At 37.8% G+C, this 17,979-nt stretch overlaps 1 protein-coding gene across 5 annotated transcripts in view; it reads left to right on the forward strand.

Annotated features, from left to right (window-relative positions):
- The window catches only part of tbc1d4 (TBC1 domain family, member 4), a 46,201-nt gene extending 36,421 nt beyond the window's left edge, over positions 1 to 9,780 (forward strand). For 4 of the 5 annotated variants that reach the window (XM_066685848.1, XM_066685850.1, XM_066685849.1 and 1 more), the window contains 3 exons: positions 379 to 548; positions 1,866 to 2,042; positions 4,175 to 9,780. In XM_066685848.1, the coding sequence (XP_066541945.1) occupies positions 379 to 548; positions 1,866 to 2,042; positions 4,175 to 4,411 (584 nt within the window). In that variant the 3' untranslated portion in view covers positions 4,412 to 9,780. The remainder of the gene's footprint in view (positions 1 to 378; positions 549 to 1,865; positions 2,043 to 4,174) is intronic. The other variant, XM_066685851.1, reaches the window with a different exon arrangement.
- Positions 9,781 to 17,979: the final 8,199 nt, after the last annotated feature.

Genomic DNA, 17,979 nt, shown 5'->3' on the forward strand with positions numbered 1-17,979 from the left:
TGGTGTGGTGAAAGCGGAACTCAGTACTTGGCTCTAAATGGCAAATAGAAACAGGTTATTAGTCAGTGCAGAATTGACCTTTTGTCAGTACTGAAATATTTAAAGAAAATTCACAATCTGTGCATCTGTCTTTATGCCATGGCTGGGGCTACATTTGCACAAACACTGATACAGAACACATCCACCATGACAGAAAATTTGAAACCAAAAATGTGCTTGTTTTGTTTTAGCAAAATAATAAAAAGTACTAATAAGTATAAACAGAAATATGACGTGTAGTAAAAAAATACCTGCTGGCATATTCAGGTGGATGTCTTGTTGATAACTACTTGCTTGCTTGTGCATGTTTCCTGAAAATATTTGTGCTGTGTTTTGTAGACCTCCTGTTTGTCCAGGGCATAGAGGTGGTCTTTAAAGTGGCCCTGTGTCTGCTGAGTAGCCACAAAGGAGAAATACTGGAGTGTGACAACTTTGAGAGCATTGTGGACTATCTTAAAACCACAATTCCCACCCTCACACACAACCAGATGGAAGAGATCATCACTAAGGTAAAGAGAGAAAGTCTGGAAGAGCTGGAATTAGTGTCTTGAACATTTTTACTCTGTTAAATCAAGTTACGATTTGAACAAATGAGTGCATGAACAAAGAAGAGGAATCAATTTTAAGCAGAGGATAACAACACTATATACCATAAATATTAAGAATGCAAAAAAAAAAGAAGAGGATAATGAAAGATGTGAAGGGTTTGTTTTACAGGATAAGGAAAATTTACTGTAAATTCCCCTACAGTCTTTTCACGTTGTTAGCATATACGTCTGGTGTTTGCCAGGGCTGAGAATTTCAGCTTTGAAACAAGTGTGAATTCAGATAGCCACGGTTTCTTATGTCATAAACCTTAGGAGCCAATCAACCATGGACTTGAAAGACAGGGCTTTCAAGCTGCAAGGTAAGCAGGAGAGGGGTAAATGTAGATGGAGTAGGGTATGGCTGAGCAATTAGTCGAAAATTAATCGAAACCGACATTCAGAACTTCTAATCAACATAATCTTGTCTATATCAATTATATCAGTTATTTTTATTCTGTTATGTCCCCACTGTGTGTTCAGGTACTGTCCCTTTAAAACCACGCTACCAAGCTTTAGTTACAGGATTCTGCCCCATCTGCCACATGAATGTAACCTAAATGCAGAGGCCAACCTAGTGACTCGAGCAGCTAGTACCAAAGAAAAACACAGCGTCTCTGGTTTGGATGTGTTGTGTTTTGACTATAATTAAAATGACACTGAACAAAAAGAAGTCAAATGTAAACACAGAAAAAAAAGAGTTTCAGCGACCAAAGCACATACACCAAATATAAACAGTGCTCAAAAAACAAGAGAGGAACAAGCTCCCAGTAACATTAGAAAAAATATCCCAGCTTTAATACTGGAGCAGTACAAGTTGTTAAAATTACCGGCATTTCATATACTAATTAAACCATTGGTCATTGTTGGAAGCCGTCACCTAAACTGTAACACCTCTCCAGGTATAAGTAAGCCAACAATGTATTCAGCAATTGTTACAGAAACACAATACAGTGCTGTGTGACTGTTGACTGTGTAAACATGACCATGAAGTTGCTTTAAAGCCCATTCACAGGCATTTCCTATTACGTGTCAGTCATATCGTCTGAGCTGATTAGAGGAACTTATAGTTCTCTCTCTTTATGTGTCTGTACTCTTGCTCTGACCATGAGTTCTGTATTGTAGATCTCACAAAAGTGATTTCATTAGCGTGATGATATGTCTAATATGACGGAGATAGATGTACTTTTATGATCCCCATGGGGGAATTCTGGGTAATGGCCAGAGTGCTCTGTTTGGCAGGCTTTAGAGATGGACATCTCCAAGCAGTTGCATGCCTATGAGGTGGAGTACCACGTACTTCAGGATGAGATGATGGATGCTCCTCCAATCTCAGAGGACTCGGAGAGACTGGACAGATTGGAGAAGACCAATGCTCAGTTGAAGAAACAAAATATGGATCTGCTGGAGAAACTACAGGTGTGGATTCTTTCTTCTAAACAGCTGCTTCTAAGTTTCTTTTTACTAAAATATCTTGAGTGCAGTTAATTTAGGACAACTGTTATTGTGGCAGCTCAGAGTTTGTTGTGTTACAGAACATATGGTGCCTTCCAATGCTCCTCCAAAGCACGTACATTTGACTTCAGTGGACATAAATTTGATGTAATTGAATTTGGTCAGAAACAACACTTGGAATAAAGCTTTTATATATTTGCTCTATTTTGTTTTTTTTTTTTCAAGCGAGGAAGTGTATTTTCTGCATTAATGCACTAAATTAAGAGAAGAGGATGGGCATAAGATAAGTAGCTTAGATCCTATTAAGTATTGCATTATTTATGTTGAAGTTTTTTTTTGTTGAGGTTTTAGTGCAAAAAAACAGCTACAAAAGTGTTTAAAGATGCCTCCAACTCAGAGCTGCCTTACAGAAAATACCAAGCTTCCGGCTAGTAATTGCAACATTGTGGTTGTAACGTTGTGGCTTCTCAACAACTATTGATTGATTGATTGAGTTTGTCTTTACTAGATACACTAAAAATTAATTTCATACATTTGATATCTGTGTTGACAAACAACTGCTTTTAATAATTTTATTACGGCAATATTAAATAGGCCCATATTATTAAAACCAACTTTTTGTTTCTGCACTTTTGTACTATATAGTTGTACTATGTCATTTTACATTTACAGAAAATAGTCCATCTGTGGCGATGCATACTTTGTTAGCTCCCTTTCACTGTGTTATTCATTGAGCTGTGATCCATTGTTCCAGTAGGTGGCAGCATTACACAGCTTCTAGACGACTTCTTGAAAACAAAGGAACACAATTCAAATATCATTGCCAAAGCATGTTCTGCCAGAGATTCTTCTCTTGAGCCAGACTTTTGGGAACCCTTGCAGATATATTCACTCGCAGATATGGCAGTCTATTTTTGTTCCATTCTTTTGGCCAGGTTTTAAGAGGCAGCTTGAGACTTCCTAAATTTATGTGCAGCTACTTGAGTCGGGTTTTGCTACATTGTTAGTTGTGAAGAACTGAAGACAAGAAATGGTGCTCTGGATGTGAATTTAGAGCAGAATGGCAAAGTGTCACGGAACAGTGTGGGGCTTCAATTTTCTCCCTGACAGATGATCTTAATAAAAGAATCAGTCTCAAGCCAGACAACATTCATCTTAATGTCTCATTCTCTCCACCCTGTGGTTGCTAACGTCTCTAGTGCCTGGAAGTGACCACAGATGAACCTGTGCATCATAAGGTGATGCTTAAATAGCATGAGAATGTGTGCTACATTTGCACAGAATATAATTGTAGTATGGAACACAACTATGTAAAGCTTAGTTTTGTATCTGAAAAATATATCTGGCTAATCACAGAAACAGGAATCGAAAATGATTCATTCTCAACTGATATTATTTTTAATTCTTACTCCTGACTTCCATGCTCCTCCTTCAGTTGTAACCCATCATATCAAAGTAATAGAGAAGTTAAAGTCAATTTTTTAAACAAATAACATATTATGTGCATGTGTTTTGGCTTACATGTGAATTCTTATAGCTATTATGGTTTATTAAACTAATGTTTACCCTTTACTTAAAGGCATCCTCAATAACACAGCATGAGCACTGAGCATATTGTGGCACGCTCACAGGGGAGCTCTCAGCATGCTCAGTGGCCATTGTCCCTTTCATTTAGAAGGCATATTTTTGGATTAAATGTTGTTTCGGGGGTGTTTTGTTTGTGTAGCCTAATGTGTGGCAAGGTTAGGTACCCTCCTCTTAAGGGGTAGGAAGGGTAGGAGTTTCTCTCAGCTCTAGCCAGGAGAGGCCAGAGCTAGAAGCCCAACTCGTCGATGGTTCACTTGCTCCTTTCTGCCTTTCTATCTAGTGCCATTATATGGCTGCTTGTTACAGTAATGGCTCAGTCTCCAGTGAAGTTGCAATGTTAATTATCAACCTGCATTGTTAATTGTTATATCTAGTTTGTTAAATATATAAAATAAAGCTTAAACCTCCTGAAGTTTGAAAAGAAAACTTAACATTTACATTCTGTACAAAAATGTTGTTTGTTCTTGTACCATGCTTAGGGTTTTTAATGCTGATTATATGTTTGGCAGGCGGCGAGGGTGAAGATCCAGAGTTTGGAGAACAGTGTAGAGAGCTTTCTGGCTCGTGAGTGTCAGATGAAACACCTGATCCGTGCTCTGGAGCAGGAGAAATCTTCCTACCAGAAGACCATTGAGCGCATGCGCAGCACTCTCCCGCAGGACACTGCTGCAGACGTGGAGATGACCCAACTAAAGTCCAGCAACAACAGCAACAGTAAAGCCAAAGCAGCCAGCAAGAAGCCCTGAATTGTCAGAGTGGTATTGAGGAACTTGTACTTAGTGTCAAATCCATGGATGGAGCAAAACTGAAGAGCTTGGGGTGACTGTGGTGAGCAGTGCAGTCTCCATCCATTCATCTCTCTGATTCACTCTATAATAGGGCTTAAAATGCAATCAAAATGACACTGTGGACCTGATCTGGCTAAGGTCAATTCTGGAGACCCACTGTAACCTAATTTGATTTTAGATGTTGTCAAACAGCATGACCTTACGTGTCCTCCCATGCCCATTAAAACGCCTTCAAGGAAATGAGTGGAAAAAAAACAAGACCTGCTTTGGTCGCATTTGCTCCAGTCTGCTTTGCTTTCTTCACGCCAGGTTTAATGTAGGTTGGTGGCCTCTGCGTAAAAGAGCAGTTTAGTTACAGTGTCAGCTTGTGTTGAAAATACTTGAAAAAGATACGAATGTATTTTCTTTCCAAAGAGCAGCGTGACTCACAGCAGTATTCGTATTGAGGAGTGTTGCCTACATGTCAGAGTACGTTTTTGGGAACGACAGACAGATGCGCTTTCTTTTTTTGTACTCACTAAAGAGCTTTTCCTGATGGAACGCAACAAAAGGGACAGTGACTCAAGAGAAACCAAAATATTTAGCCTATCAGATCGACAACTGTGCTGAAAGAGCTTCACCCAAAGTTCAAGCAGGAAATGAAACTGCCTCTGAGTTTCCGCTCTGACTTACCAGTGTCATCCAAATTTAACCTGCTCTCCAAACTCCTACGCCTCTCCGGCAGTTCACCTGTTACTGAATGTACTTCAAGGCAAATCAATCATGTCAAAAGGACAAATAGTAAGTTGGCTGCAAATCTAAGGTGATGTGCTAGTTTCATAGTGCAGTGGAAAATAGCTTGTGCAATGGCAGTTTAGCATATGAGTGAATTTCTTTCAGATGGATTTGGAAAAGCAGAAACAAACCAACCTATCCTGACTAGGACACACTCTCAAACCTTCCAGAAGTTTGTTTCTGCATCCAGGAATGAATTTAGCCTTGTGTTGTGTAACTCCAAACTCTAAAATCATTTGCACAAATATTATGTTTATCGTCTCGTGTGTGTGCGCGTGCAGAGTGTATGACTTCTTCTAATCCTTCTCAGTGTCTTAGCCCCTTTTGCATCGTAAGTAATCTGTCCATGAAGCCTTATATCTGTTGATGTCATGCATTGGTAATGAATGCTCGATAGCTGCTGTAGCTATGCAAAATGTCATGCCCTTGATTTGCAAAAATCTTGTTTTATTCCTGTTGATAACATACTTCAGTGTGTAGCTTGTCTCTGAAAAGGACCCTCCAGCTGCCACCATGTCCGTGAAGTGCCGCTGTTTAACATGGATTGAGCGATTCTGTGTGAAGCTCCCCATTCCTTTTGCCCTTAAGGGTGTGATAAGTAGATCCTTTTTGTTTTTTGTTTTTTTTTAATTACATTTTTATAAAATATTAAGAGAAACAAACTACTCAACGGTTGTAGGCGTGGAGCGTGATGAGTTGATTTGTATGCTGGTACTTCAGGTTGTTAAATCACAAAAACCATTCTCTCCAGTGTCTGTCTGAACCAATATGAAGGTTCCTCTGTAATTCTGATCTATTGAGAAGGCTAACTCAGCTGGGTGATCCGCTGAGAACCGCTCATATACAACTGATGGCGAAAAAGGCATTATTTGTTGTGTAATGCAGTGTAATGTACAAGTGAATCTGAATCATTGTGTTACCAAGAAATTATTTCTGGACAAGTGAAATTATCTTCTCATTTTGAGATTCAACTTTATTTATTTCAAATAAAAATGTATCAAGAGTTTAATCATCAATATATTTTGCATTATGTCTTGAAATAAATATACATAGTGTCACTGGAGTGAGTCAGTGAGCAGAATCATGTCAGAGAAATGTAGCCTAATTACATAAAGATGTCTGGAAATAAATTCTAATTAAGAGTCTAACAATTTTATATACAATGTTACAATATTTGGTCTTTAATCTCATGAGAAATATGTCTATTACCTAAATTTAAGATATTTTCACTTGCCTAAATATAATGTTTGCACTGTCAGGATGTTTGTTTATCTCTGTTGGTTAGATAATTTGTAAAACTTGATTGAAACTCGTTTCTGACAGTTTCACCAGGCTTGGTGTATTCCGTGTGTGTCGTCTGTCATGTTGTAATACTATTGTATTATGAACAATTGGCAGAGGTTGTCCAGGACATTTTGCAAGATAAAATCTGTCCGTGTTTTTTTTTTTTGTTTTTTTTTGTGCTTTTACATTTAGCCGTTTCTGTGGAGGTAGTGTAGCACCCTCTGTTGTTGCCACAGAACGGAAATGTTAGTTGATTACTGCTATAATGTGTTTTTTATTTTTGTTTATTTTTTTTTCTTTTTAAGATACATATCCTTTGAGAATATTGAAATACTTGGGCAATATAAAGAAAACACCAGCTTGTTTTGATCATTAGTATTGTTGCCATCACTTCCAAAACTAAACTATGAGTAAAAAGTATGTTCACGAAGAGTTAGCATCGCACTGTGTGACTGTGGATTTCAAGAAATTAGTCTCCCACACTGCAGCCTGGACACAACCTTGAGTGATTTTTCACCTGTTCATAAATTTGAAGGAAGATCTTGATGTAAAGTGATTTTCTGATGATAGTGTTAAATGAGCTTTTTTTTTTTCTTCAGTGAATTAAAAATGTAATTCCTAGATCTAACAGATGTATGGAAATTAAGGGCGATAATAAATACATTTCATGTGTTTTATTTCATACCTCTACTGAAAACTTATTGAACTTATAAACACACACACACACACAACCATAAAAGAAGCGTTTAATAAGTTCTCAGTATAGGTATGAAATATGAATATCAGCTGATAAAATTGCCAAAAGTGAATATATAATTAGTGCCTTTTTTCTGTTAAACTGCATGGATAAATCCATTATATTAAATGTTGGTGAAAAGACAAAACCCAAAATGACCCAACTAGAGAAAGGTACTACTATTGAAGTGTCAAATTTGAGTGTGATTTGTGAAATTGTATTGGCAGATTCGGTTATCATATGTTAAAGTCCAATAAAATCAGTATTGGTATCAGCCACAAAATATTCATATCAGTCCAGTCCTAGTATTTTGGTGTTAAAAAGTTAAAAACATGTTACTGACACTTTCAACTTGAATGGCATTCAGAACCACTTTATAGCCAATAATTCCACTGTGGCAGATTTGTGTCTTTGTTTTGGAGTCCTCTGGTACCCTTGGCTGCTGTTCTAAACAGCTGGTATGACATTCTGTTTTGCCACGTTTCTCCATTTACAGTCCAAAAAATGTCTTATCATGTTTACTGCAGGTAATCCAAGTGACACAAATTTGCAGAAATGTCACAGTTGTCCTTACATCAAGGGCTTATTTGTTCTTGTGATTCATTGCATTTTTAAACACGATGCTACATTAAATATGGATATGGTGTTCTCTGTTTAATTGTCCATCCAGTACCACTATGGCCGGATGCAACAAAGTGTTAAAAGACATTATCAAAATGTCTGATTTATTTTGTTGTATAAACAAAGTCATATTGAATGGTTTGATGTGAAATGCTTCATTAAAACCACTACTATTTTTTACACATTGGTAATGATGGGAATCAAGGTTCAATGTCACTTCACAATAAAACAACCACTTTTTACAAAAAACACAAACAAACAAAAAAAACTGACCCACGTACATGCAGTTTTCTTCTGGGGTTTTATATATAATACGATAATGGTAAAATAGTACTTAATTTGAACCATAAATGCTTCAGAACTACTAGATTTCAATGTCTCAGACATTAGGCAGTAGATCCATAACCATGTCATGTTATAACCTTCATGTGAGGTACCGTTTTAGAAACATTTAAAACTTTAGACATCTGGTTCCTGTCACCGTCATTGTAAGTAATTCTCAGTATAAGTTTCCATAGAAATTGTTTTATATCAAACAAAAGGCTTTATTTACATCTTATACATTTAATTATGCAGACTTTAAAAAACTCTGTGTAATTCCCTTTTTAACCAGTTCACACATTTTTGCTGCTCTTCTAAATGTGTGAAGTGTTTCTTCATATAGGTGGATGTATGTATGCTAATTAAATTTGCATAGAGCTGATGTTAAACAGAGTTGATTACTGCCACAAGCTGCAGTGATGCACTGACATTTCAAGTCATGCTTTCTGTTGGTTTATAAAGATACAGCCTAATAGACTTTTTTTTTTTTTTTTTTTTTTTTGAAGGTTTTGTATTTTTCTTCTTAAAACTTGATTTATGAACACATTTGAAAGGTATATGTTAGTCTTTTTATCTTCTGCTGTATCCATGGAGATGTGTTAAAGTTTCATTATTTGCACTGCTTAGTATTTATTCTTAGATTGGTTTTGAATTTAATCAGCAGACTCATCTACTTCTGGACTTTGTGCATCAAATAAACAGAAGACGTCCACCTTCTGTTACGAATGTCCTTCATCATCATTTCATACTTTAGCCTTGCTTTTGCCTAAACAAAAACGAAAACTTGTTTAACAGCAGTGATCCTGCAGTTATTTCCTTTACTATTCAGATTCAAGCTTTGATGCAAGGACATAATTGCGTTAAATACTTAACTGGGGGATCTGGAACCTACCAAGCCACACACTGTGAAACCAATCCACTCAGGCAATTTTTGTAGTCTGCCTAAGTCAGAAAGCACAGGGCTAAATGGCCTGTCCTATTTGTGTGCTGCATCTTACATAGAGTGCAGGCACTTTAGAATTACCCTGCCTCATTGTCACAGCATTTGGATCTGCATTTATGGGAGAGCACAAAGATGAGGTCATACAAATAGACAAGAGCAAAGAACTACAAGAATCACAGCTGAATAAGTGTGGCAAAAAGGAGAGCAGAGAACAAAGGGAACCAAGCAAAAAAGGACAGATAAACAGCTTCTCCTTGCTCCTGGACTTGTGCTGAACTGGGCTGTAGCCCATTCTCATTTAAAGAAACAGGTGCTGTAACCTGCTGTTATGTTTGGTCCTTGTGGTATTTTGAGAACAACATTTCACATATGTTTAATTAAAGAGAACCATGTTAACTTGTATGAAAAGGGTTATAATTTGCCCTCTTAATAATTATTTGCATGGTGAAGTGGTTTTTCAGATTGAGGCAAAATGTGCTGTATAGTTCTATGCAGAGCCGTTTTAATTATGGTTCTATATTACACCAAAATGTGTTCTGTTGTTATAAGCTGGACATTATAACAATAGTAAAACCCTCTTTGGTGCTATACACAAACTCCATTTCCAAAAAGTTTAAAATGCAATAAAATCAATATTTGATTAGTTAATTCTCTTGAAACTTCATTTAAAGGTGACATTCATTGTAATAAATGCTTTTTTTTTAATTCAGAAAATGTTTCCTCAATTTTTGTGGCCCTCCAGTCTGTTTGCGCACTGGAATCCTGTCAGTATGAAATAAATGAAAAAACAAAGTGGCTCGGTCAGACATGCTAGGCTTCCCCTCTCTCTGCTCATGGCATAGAAATGGCAAAGGGCCCTTCAAATGGTGAAAATCATTTAGAATGATGAGAATGTTATTTTATTTCCACTTCATAGGTGGGTAATATTTTGCTGTTTCAGAATAGTTAGGTAGGAACCCACTCTAAATTCAGGAGACTGCTAAAAAAGTGCATGAAAGTAAATACAGACTATAAAATAAAATGTGGTCATTCAAAAAAGATCCACTTTAAAAGATGCACCGCTTCTGAATGTAAACAAATCAGAGAACTGCAGTTCCCTACAATCGTAGACAGTCAATTTAACTGGCTACAGCACAACATGTTTTTACTAAAAAAATGGTGTATTGTTAATATAAACACTTTTTATATTGACTCCAGTACCAGCTCCAGCTCCAGCTGACGGGCAAAATAAAACTGAAAAGTTCATAGAAAATTCATATCACACTTTTTTAAGCCTCATGTTGTAAGCAGGCAACAATAGGTTGCTGCTCATTACATTATACCAAACTTCATGAGAGGATTGTCAAAAAGTTCAAACAAAATTTGTTAATGTAAGATGGCATAGAATTTAGATATTTTTTCATCTACCATTGTTATTATTATGGAATGATTCAGGAAATCTCGAGAAATACCAGTCCATATGGGGTAAAGCTGGACACCAATGTCTTCTTTGGGCCCTAGCTAATTTTAGATGATACACAAGACAGTATAAATATGTGCGGTTTCCAGAGGATTCCATGTTTCAGATTGTTTTTATGAAAAATGTACACTGTTTTCTGTGTTAATGACCAAAGGGACCATTGAGGCTGTTATTAGCCAAAGGTACAAAAGCCAACATCTCTCATTGCATGGGGTACATCCTTGCCTTGTATATCTAATAATTTCCCATTGATGTGGAGGTTAACATTGAATGTTTAGAGAGAGATATGCTGCCATCAGAATGATGATTTTTCCTGGGAAGTCCGTTATTTCAGCAAGACAATGCCGGGCCTCTCTCTGTACATGCTACAACATCTTTGATTGACTGGACACCCAAATTTTTTTATGGCAGCAATTTCTAAATATGTTTAGTCTAAATGTGTGTAGTCCTAAATAGTACCATTGTCTTTAGTAAAGAACCCTTGGAGAAAAAACTTTATTTTTAAAGTGTGGTGGAAAAGACCACTGTGTTAAGGTATCCAGACCCCCTTTTTGAATGAAAGGATACACTTACTTTTACGTTCCCACACAGTTTACATCTCCGTTGAAGAGTATCACTGGCAAAATAAGACACTCTAGAGCAGCTAAACATGAGTATGAGGTCACCATGGCCAATGACATATATACACAGGAATAGTATCAAGCCTCCCTTGACCTGACCACGAAGCAGTGGTAACTGTGTTCATTGGAATGATTTGGAAGCTTATGATCCAGGACTAATCATCTATTATCAGTTTTATATTTATATTAGTTGAATGCCATCAAATTTTAACAGCAAGTTTTCCTATAAACCTAGAGGCTGTTTTTGCAGCAAAGACACGACAAACACTTTACTGATTCCCTTGATGTTGAGGCAATGATTATATGGTGAAGGTATGAACAGACTCAGTCTGTTATTGTATTGTAGTGTGATTTACACTATTGCAGGTTGTGTCACAATGCTATTACACTGTGAAATAAAATGGGCCTGGGTTAAGAACAATATGTAGGACATATGGGAGTATTTTTGTGGTTTTTAGATGAATGCACACTGATATACAAAAAAGCATAAGCGCTTTCATAAGTATGGATTTATTAGGCCTCTGAGCTGTCACCAGTTGGAGTTTGGTTGTGAAGGTGGAGGGGTGTTGTCTTGGAGATGGATAGAAAATAAAGGCTGATTTTACTGCAGGGAATTGAACAGCATGAATCATTAGACCAGCCCTGAGATATGGAGACAATGCTGCTCTGCCTTCTGTTTAGATTAGACTCGGTTTTACTGGAAGGTAGAAAACATTCGTAAAAGATTCTTGTTGAATATCATGCTCTAAACGAAAGGTTACATTCCCAACATGTTCCCTAGCAGGAGTGTTTCCTGTGAACGCTGGGATGGAAACTGGGAGGCAGTGCAGGATCGGCATAGACAACACTTCTGGATGGCCTTATCTCCATGTTTGTTTGGTACCATGTCTACACTCCCCAACATGGAAATATACAAAGGAGTTCCTTATGGCAAAGGCCAGTAGAGTGCTTGGGAACACTGTGTCATCTTCTGAAGAAGCGGATTTCCATGTAAGGACTCTTTCAACATCTTTTAAATGATTCTGATTAGAACTGTAATGGCTGATCATATGTTTCACAGCAATACTTTTCAACAGTATGAACAGAACAGAACGAAATGTGAGTCCAAGATGAAAAATGTACTGTGAAAAGATAAAAAAAGCAATGGACAAATTAAAAATCCCTGTACTTTATGGCAAGTAGAGCAATGTTCATTCATTCATTCATTCGTTGTTTATAACCACTTATCCAGTTCAGGGTCACAGTGGGTCCAAAGTCTACTCAGAATCACTGAGCGCACCCTGGAGGGGACACAGGTCCTTCACAGGGCAACACATACACTCACACATCATACTTTCATGCTTATAAAAGAGGTAGGGTAGACCCCTACTAGCGCATTTATACAGCCCACATTTTTCATTTCCATATTGTCAAAAATAAAAATAAAATAATAAAAGAATTGTTAGCCACATTATAGAAGAATGAATAGCATTCTTACTTTTATAGTGAGTTAATATAATAATATAAAACTCAAGTAGCCCTGGGTGGAACAGCCTCAACACAGTGCTGGACTGTTGCACTGATTGTATGAGAACTCTGTGTCTGGTCAGTGCCTTGGCAGCTATTGGTGCTCAGGAGCTTGAGGAGGACAGTGCTCGGGGCAGTGAATGGACCTCTGGGACCAGGACATTTTGGGGTGACCAAAATGTTGAGGTGGCTGTGCCAGAGATTCTACTGGCCCGTTTACTGGACAGATGTGGAGCTTTTTGTGCATTGCTGTGATCAATGCACTGACAGAAAGGGGACTGTTTGGATTTCAAGAAAAAAAAGGGTTTTCTACAGGCCTTGTGAGGACACTGTTGGCCCTTTAGTGGGGGCTAAATGGTGGCACTGAGTATGGAACAGGCTGGGGAGCTCATGGGGGAGCTTCCAGCATACTCTGCGGTCACCACCCCTCTCTTTAGTTTAAGGGGTTATTTGGTTTGTGTGTGTTTGGACTTTGTGGGTAGTGAGATGTGTGGGGTTTGGGGGCTCACCGTAATTAAAAAAAAAAGAAAAATTTAATTTAAATTATTTAATATATATGTATATGTATATGTACATATATATATATATATATATATATATATAAAACTATGAACCCTGGTGATGCCTCATCCATCAGACCCAACTGTCTTCACTCTTTCTGCCCTCTTCTCCCTTCCAGAAAAGCACAGTGCTAGCCAGCCTGAGTGTCTGTAAGCAGAAATAATGGAATTGGGCAGTTCGATTCCTCCTCAGAGCAAGTTGAGCTGTCTAGGGGTGTTGTGTTATCAGCAGTTCGAAAAGAGGTGGTAGCTGTTTTCACATGTCTCAGAGATAGCATGCATTTGCCACCACACTCCCAGGAAGGTGTAATGGGTGGAGTCTTAGCTAACAGACAGAACTGGTGATAAATGAATTGTGAGAAGAAAGGAGAAATAAGAAGTGATGTATGAGACGCAATGAAAAAGAAACAGAGTTATGAAATAACTTATGTTTGAATGAAGGTCCACTTCTGAAAGTCTTCCTCCTACATACTGCATGCCCTTTAAGTCCTACAGTCTCCCTTTAGTTTCCTGTGATGAAAAACTTCACAGCCCACCCCCACCCCGTCACCTCCCTCTTCTATGGCTTTCTCCTGCTGAGTGACAGTGGGGTCTAGCTTCTGTTCTGTCTGGGTTTTTTCTTTCTTTTTTTTTGCTGCTTCTTACCCAGATTGCAGGCACATTAGAATGATAGCCCACCATCTGAGCATGTCAAATCACAGCGCTGGACAAGCGACAAACAAAGACGGGGTTAACACATAAAACAGACATGAGCAAAGTGAAGACATGACAAATTAGAGCCAAAATAAGAGCAGTGATGTAAGAGAACAGTGCAAAATCAGCAAAAACATGCATAAAAAAAGGACACATGAGTTTAAAGGGAGCTTGTTTGTGCCTAGCTTGACGCTGCTGCTTTGAACTGTGAGCTGTTTGTGGCTCATTCCCATTTAAAGGAACACTAGGTCATTGTATTCATTTATTTATTTATGGCTCCTGGAGATCCCCCAATGTAATTAATTTATACCACACTATACTGAAGTCAGTGGGTAGGGGGAGGGAGGAGGTGGTTTCTTACCCTCTTCCAAAATTTATATAGTGCTGTTTCTGCAGTGCTGAGCCTAGAGTAGCAATGATTGAGGCTCTGTTTTGCCTATTACAGGTCAGTGAAGCATGACAATGATTTTGATTGAATTGATTTCCTCCGACTCCGACACTGGACGTCACAGTATATATAATTGAGTCGCCAATCCACCTACCTACAAACGTGTTTTTGGACATTGGGAGAACACACCAAACTCCTCACACAGTCACCTGGAGTGGGACTTGAACCCACAATTTCCAGGTCCCTGGAGCTTTGTGACTGCGACACTAGCTGCTGCTGCGGCACGGTACGGCCCTTCATTTACAATATTTCATATAAATAAATAATGGGCAATAAAACTGTAACACGCTCCATTTGTGTGTTTCTGGAGCTGTGTTTGGCTCTGCGTTAGATATGTTACTCTGCTCTCAAGCTCAGTAGGACAGCTCGGACTCTGCAACATTTCTGCACGTATTATATCTGTCAGAGAATAGGACTGCTGAATTTTTCTTATTTCACATGAGTGTGTGTCTTTGTGATGGGGAGACATTTGGTGGCAGTGTGTTTATAAAACTCTATACAGCTGCACACAGCCACATTAAAGTTCTCATGTTTCACTGTAACCTGTTACCATGAATAAATAAGTAATTGTGATTCTTAAAATCAACAAAACGTTCTTTGGTGGTTGATCATCTAGTATTTATTTTTAATTAAAACATAAATATATATTATGGACAAAACTTTGTGTTCCTTTTTTCATTTCTGCATTTACTAGCCCTGCATCTCTATATTTTCTGTACAACACAATCGCATAATAAAAACCACATGTAAACAAAGACATTGATATGAAGCTCCAACGCTTCTCCAGACATTCACAAGGGTATGTATTTTGGGCTTTCCTGTTTTTGAAATGCCAGAAACACCTCTGTGATTATGGTTATATGACTAATGGTGGTCCGGCAAAACTAAGCAACAAATCTAGGCTTGCCTAGTTTCTCTTTGCTAATGTATATAAAAAACAACATTCATTTATTTGTTAAATGTTTATTTAGCCTATATAAATATCGATAAACGCAATATAAAATGTGGCCTTTACGAATTATATAGTATATGTATATATAGTAAATGTATAATATACATATGGTATATAACATATGAACAATAAATAGATTTTGTACATTTAATTGCTTTGTGATGTCATGTGATGACCAAAGCTTTGCATAAAACAGCAAATGCAGCACTATGAAAAATTCATTTGATTTTTGTTATTGTTGTCAGTGATTATAATAGACTTGAACTATTCAGACTTCTCTTTTCCGTTGTCGAGTGAGTCCCAGTCTCAGTATTTACCTGCTCTCTGCTGTTATTCCATGATGTTTGAGGGCAGAGCTGGTTCAGGGTCATCGTCATGAGGCTGGAGTTAAAGTCTGGAGGGCGGTGGAGCTGAGGTTAGATGACTGTTGAGGGAGGGAGGTTTTCCCTTCTGCCTTATAAGGTGATTCTTGCTGCATGGCTTGTGGCAGAGTACACTGGTATCTACCGCGGAGAGCAAGAACAGTTTGGAAAAAAAGGAAACCCAAGACTTGCCCTCAGCAGCATAGCACCTTTAGGTAGAAGCTAAAGTATGTTGTTGTTATGAGGCCTGTAAGGACTGCATAATTCTCAGTCTGACATCTTAAGCTTGTATAAACATTCAGGATCAGTTTAAATGTCCATGCACACATTTCTGCCATTTGAGAAAGCATGAACTCCTGTTTTTAAAGTGCATTGAGGTAGTTTGTGGACTCTTGGTCACCAAATCTTTCCTCTAAAAACGTGTATGCAGTAACTGACTCTAATCGTCCAGCAAGGCTTTAGACATTAGATTGTGGAGCATTTCTCTGATGATTTGATGACATTCAGCTATGAGAACGTTAGTGAGGTCAGGTGAATGTGTTTTCTGCTGCTGCACACTCCAATGCAGGGAGTTGTATAGCCCTCTGCCCCATGCTTGGCATTGGGTTTCCTATTTTGTTTTAGGCTTTTCTTAATATCTGTGTTCTCAATAGTACACATTAAAGCAGCTGAAGTGTCTATACACCATTGGCCATTTAGGGGTGGTTTCTCAGACAGGGATTAAGCCTAGTCCTTAAACCCTATCTAGGGAACCACCCCATAGTGTAACACTGAAATAATTTTTATTGTGTGCACTAGTATAGGATGCCTGAATCTCAGGATTCATTCTTTTCATACTTACATCCATTCATACTTTTGCCTATTTTAATTAATTAATTAAAGGCAGTTAATTAATAAATGCCAGTGACTGTGCACTTATACTAAAAATATAGTTTCTTTTGGACACATGGATATTTGTTTCTTGGGGATAGATGAAGTGATCTAGTATACTCCTGATCACCCTTGACTGAAATTAGAGTAAGTGGTTTGTTATCTCTGTATATTCAGCTCTGTAGCTCTATTAGTGTTGTGTGTTCAGTGTGCACAGGGCTGGGGACAGAGGCTATGGACAGCTGCAGGGCACCACAGACTCAGATGTAAAGCTTGGACCCAGGAGATCTGGGCAAGGCCGTCTGAGTCCCAGAGGGACTTACTCACTCCCAGTTTCCCCAGATCCCCCCCCTTCACTGCTTCCATCATTCACTTTCCATAGTTTACACTCTCTGCTGGAGTTCAAATTGCACAGCTTATCACTGGCAATACAAGGTCAATGTAGGTGAGAGATTTTATATGGATTGCATTGGCTGAAATGACACGTACCAAAAATGGAAAACTGTTGCCTGCCTCTATTAAGTCTCATGATTTTATGTACAACAGAGAACAAACATAATATTGACCATTATTATTTTTACATATTACAACCCCATCCTCATTTTTTATCAAAGACTACACTCAGCAACCCCTCAGAATTGTGGGCTTTTCACATAATTTTCAGTTAATTTCATCACATTCCTAAGACTCCTTTACATATATGGGCTTTACAACAAAGAGCAGGTCGTTTTGAAATAATTGTCTCTACGATGTAACAAAAAACCCCAAACAAACAAACAAAAAACAATTAAATACATTAATTAGAATAGAGGCAATATACATAGCCTTAATGGCACAGCATCAGAAATTGACAATTTTATACATTAATATTTATTGTGGTACATAAACCAAAATATAATACATGACAAATCTACAAAATGGCAACTTTAAAGTCCCCTTCTGGTCATGAATTAATTCCCTCAAAAACCCATTTTGGTTTGAAAATAAACCACTTAGTGCCATAAAAGTGGTTTAGATATAGCTCTGCACCTTTCATTCAGTATACGCATAGTCACCTCTTATACCTCCACTCTCTACCTCACTTTGAGTTTGAAAGCCTTATCCCACAAATTGATAAGATTGGTTCCTTATGTTTATGATGTAAGAAACCCTGGACAAACTTCTAGACAAATTCTGTCTTTGGTGCGGACTGCTTTTTTTGCTTTATGATACATTTTTTACCAAATAAACAACATCACATGTCAATGTTCACAAAAAAAAAAAAAAAGCACTGAAGGGGGGAGGCGGTTAGATGTCCCACATTCTACATTTCTACAGTTGACATTTGAGTGGGGTTTATGTAAAGCACTCTTTTATTTGAAATAATGGCAGACATTT

This window comes from Hoplias malabaricus, chromosome 12 (genome assembly GCF_029633855.1).
Source record: "Hoplias malabaricus isolate fHopMal1 chromosome 12, fHopMal1.hap1, whole genome shotgun sequence".
NCBI classification, from domain to species: domain Eukaryota; kingdom Metazoa; phylum Chordata; class Actinopteri; order Characiformes; family Erythrinidae; genus Hoplias; species Hoplias malabaricus.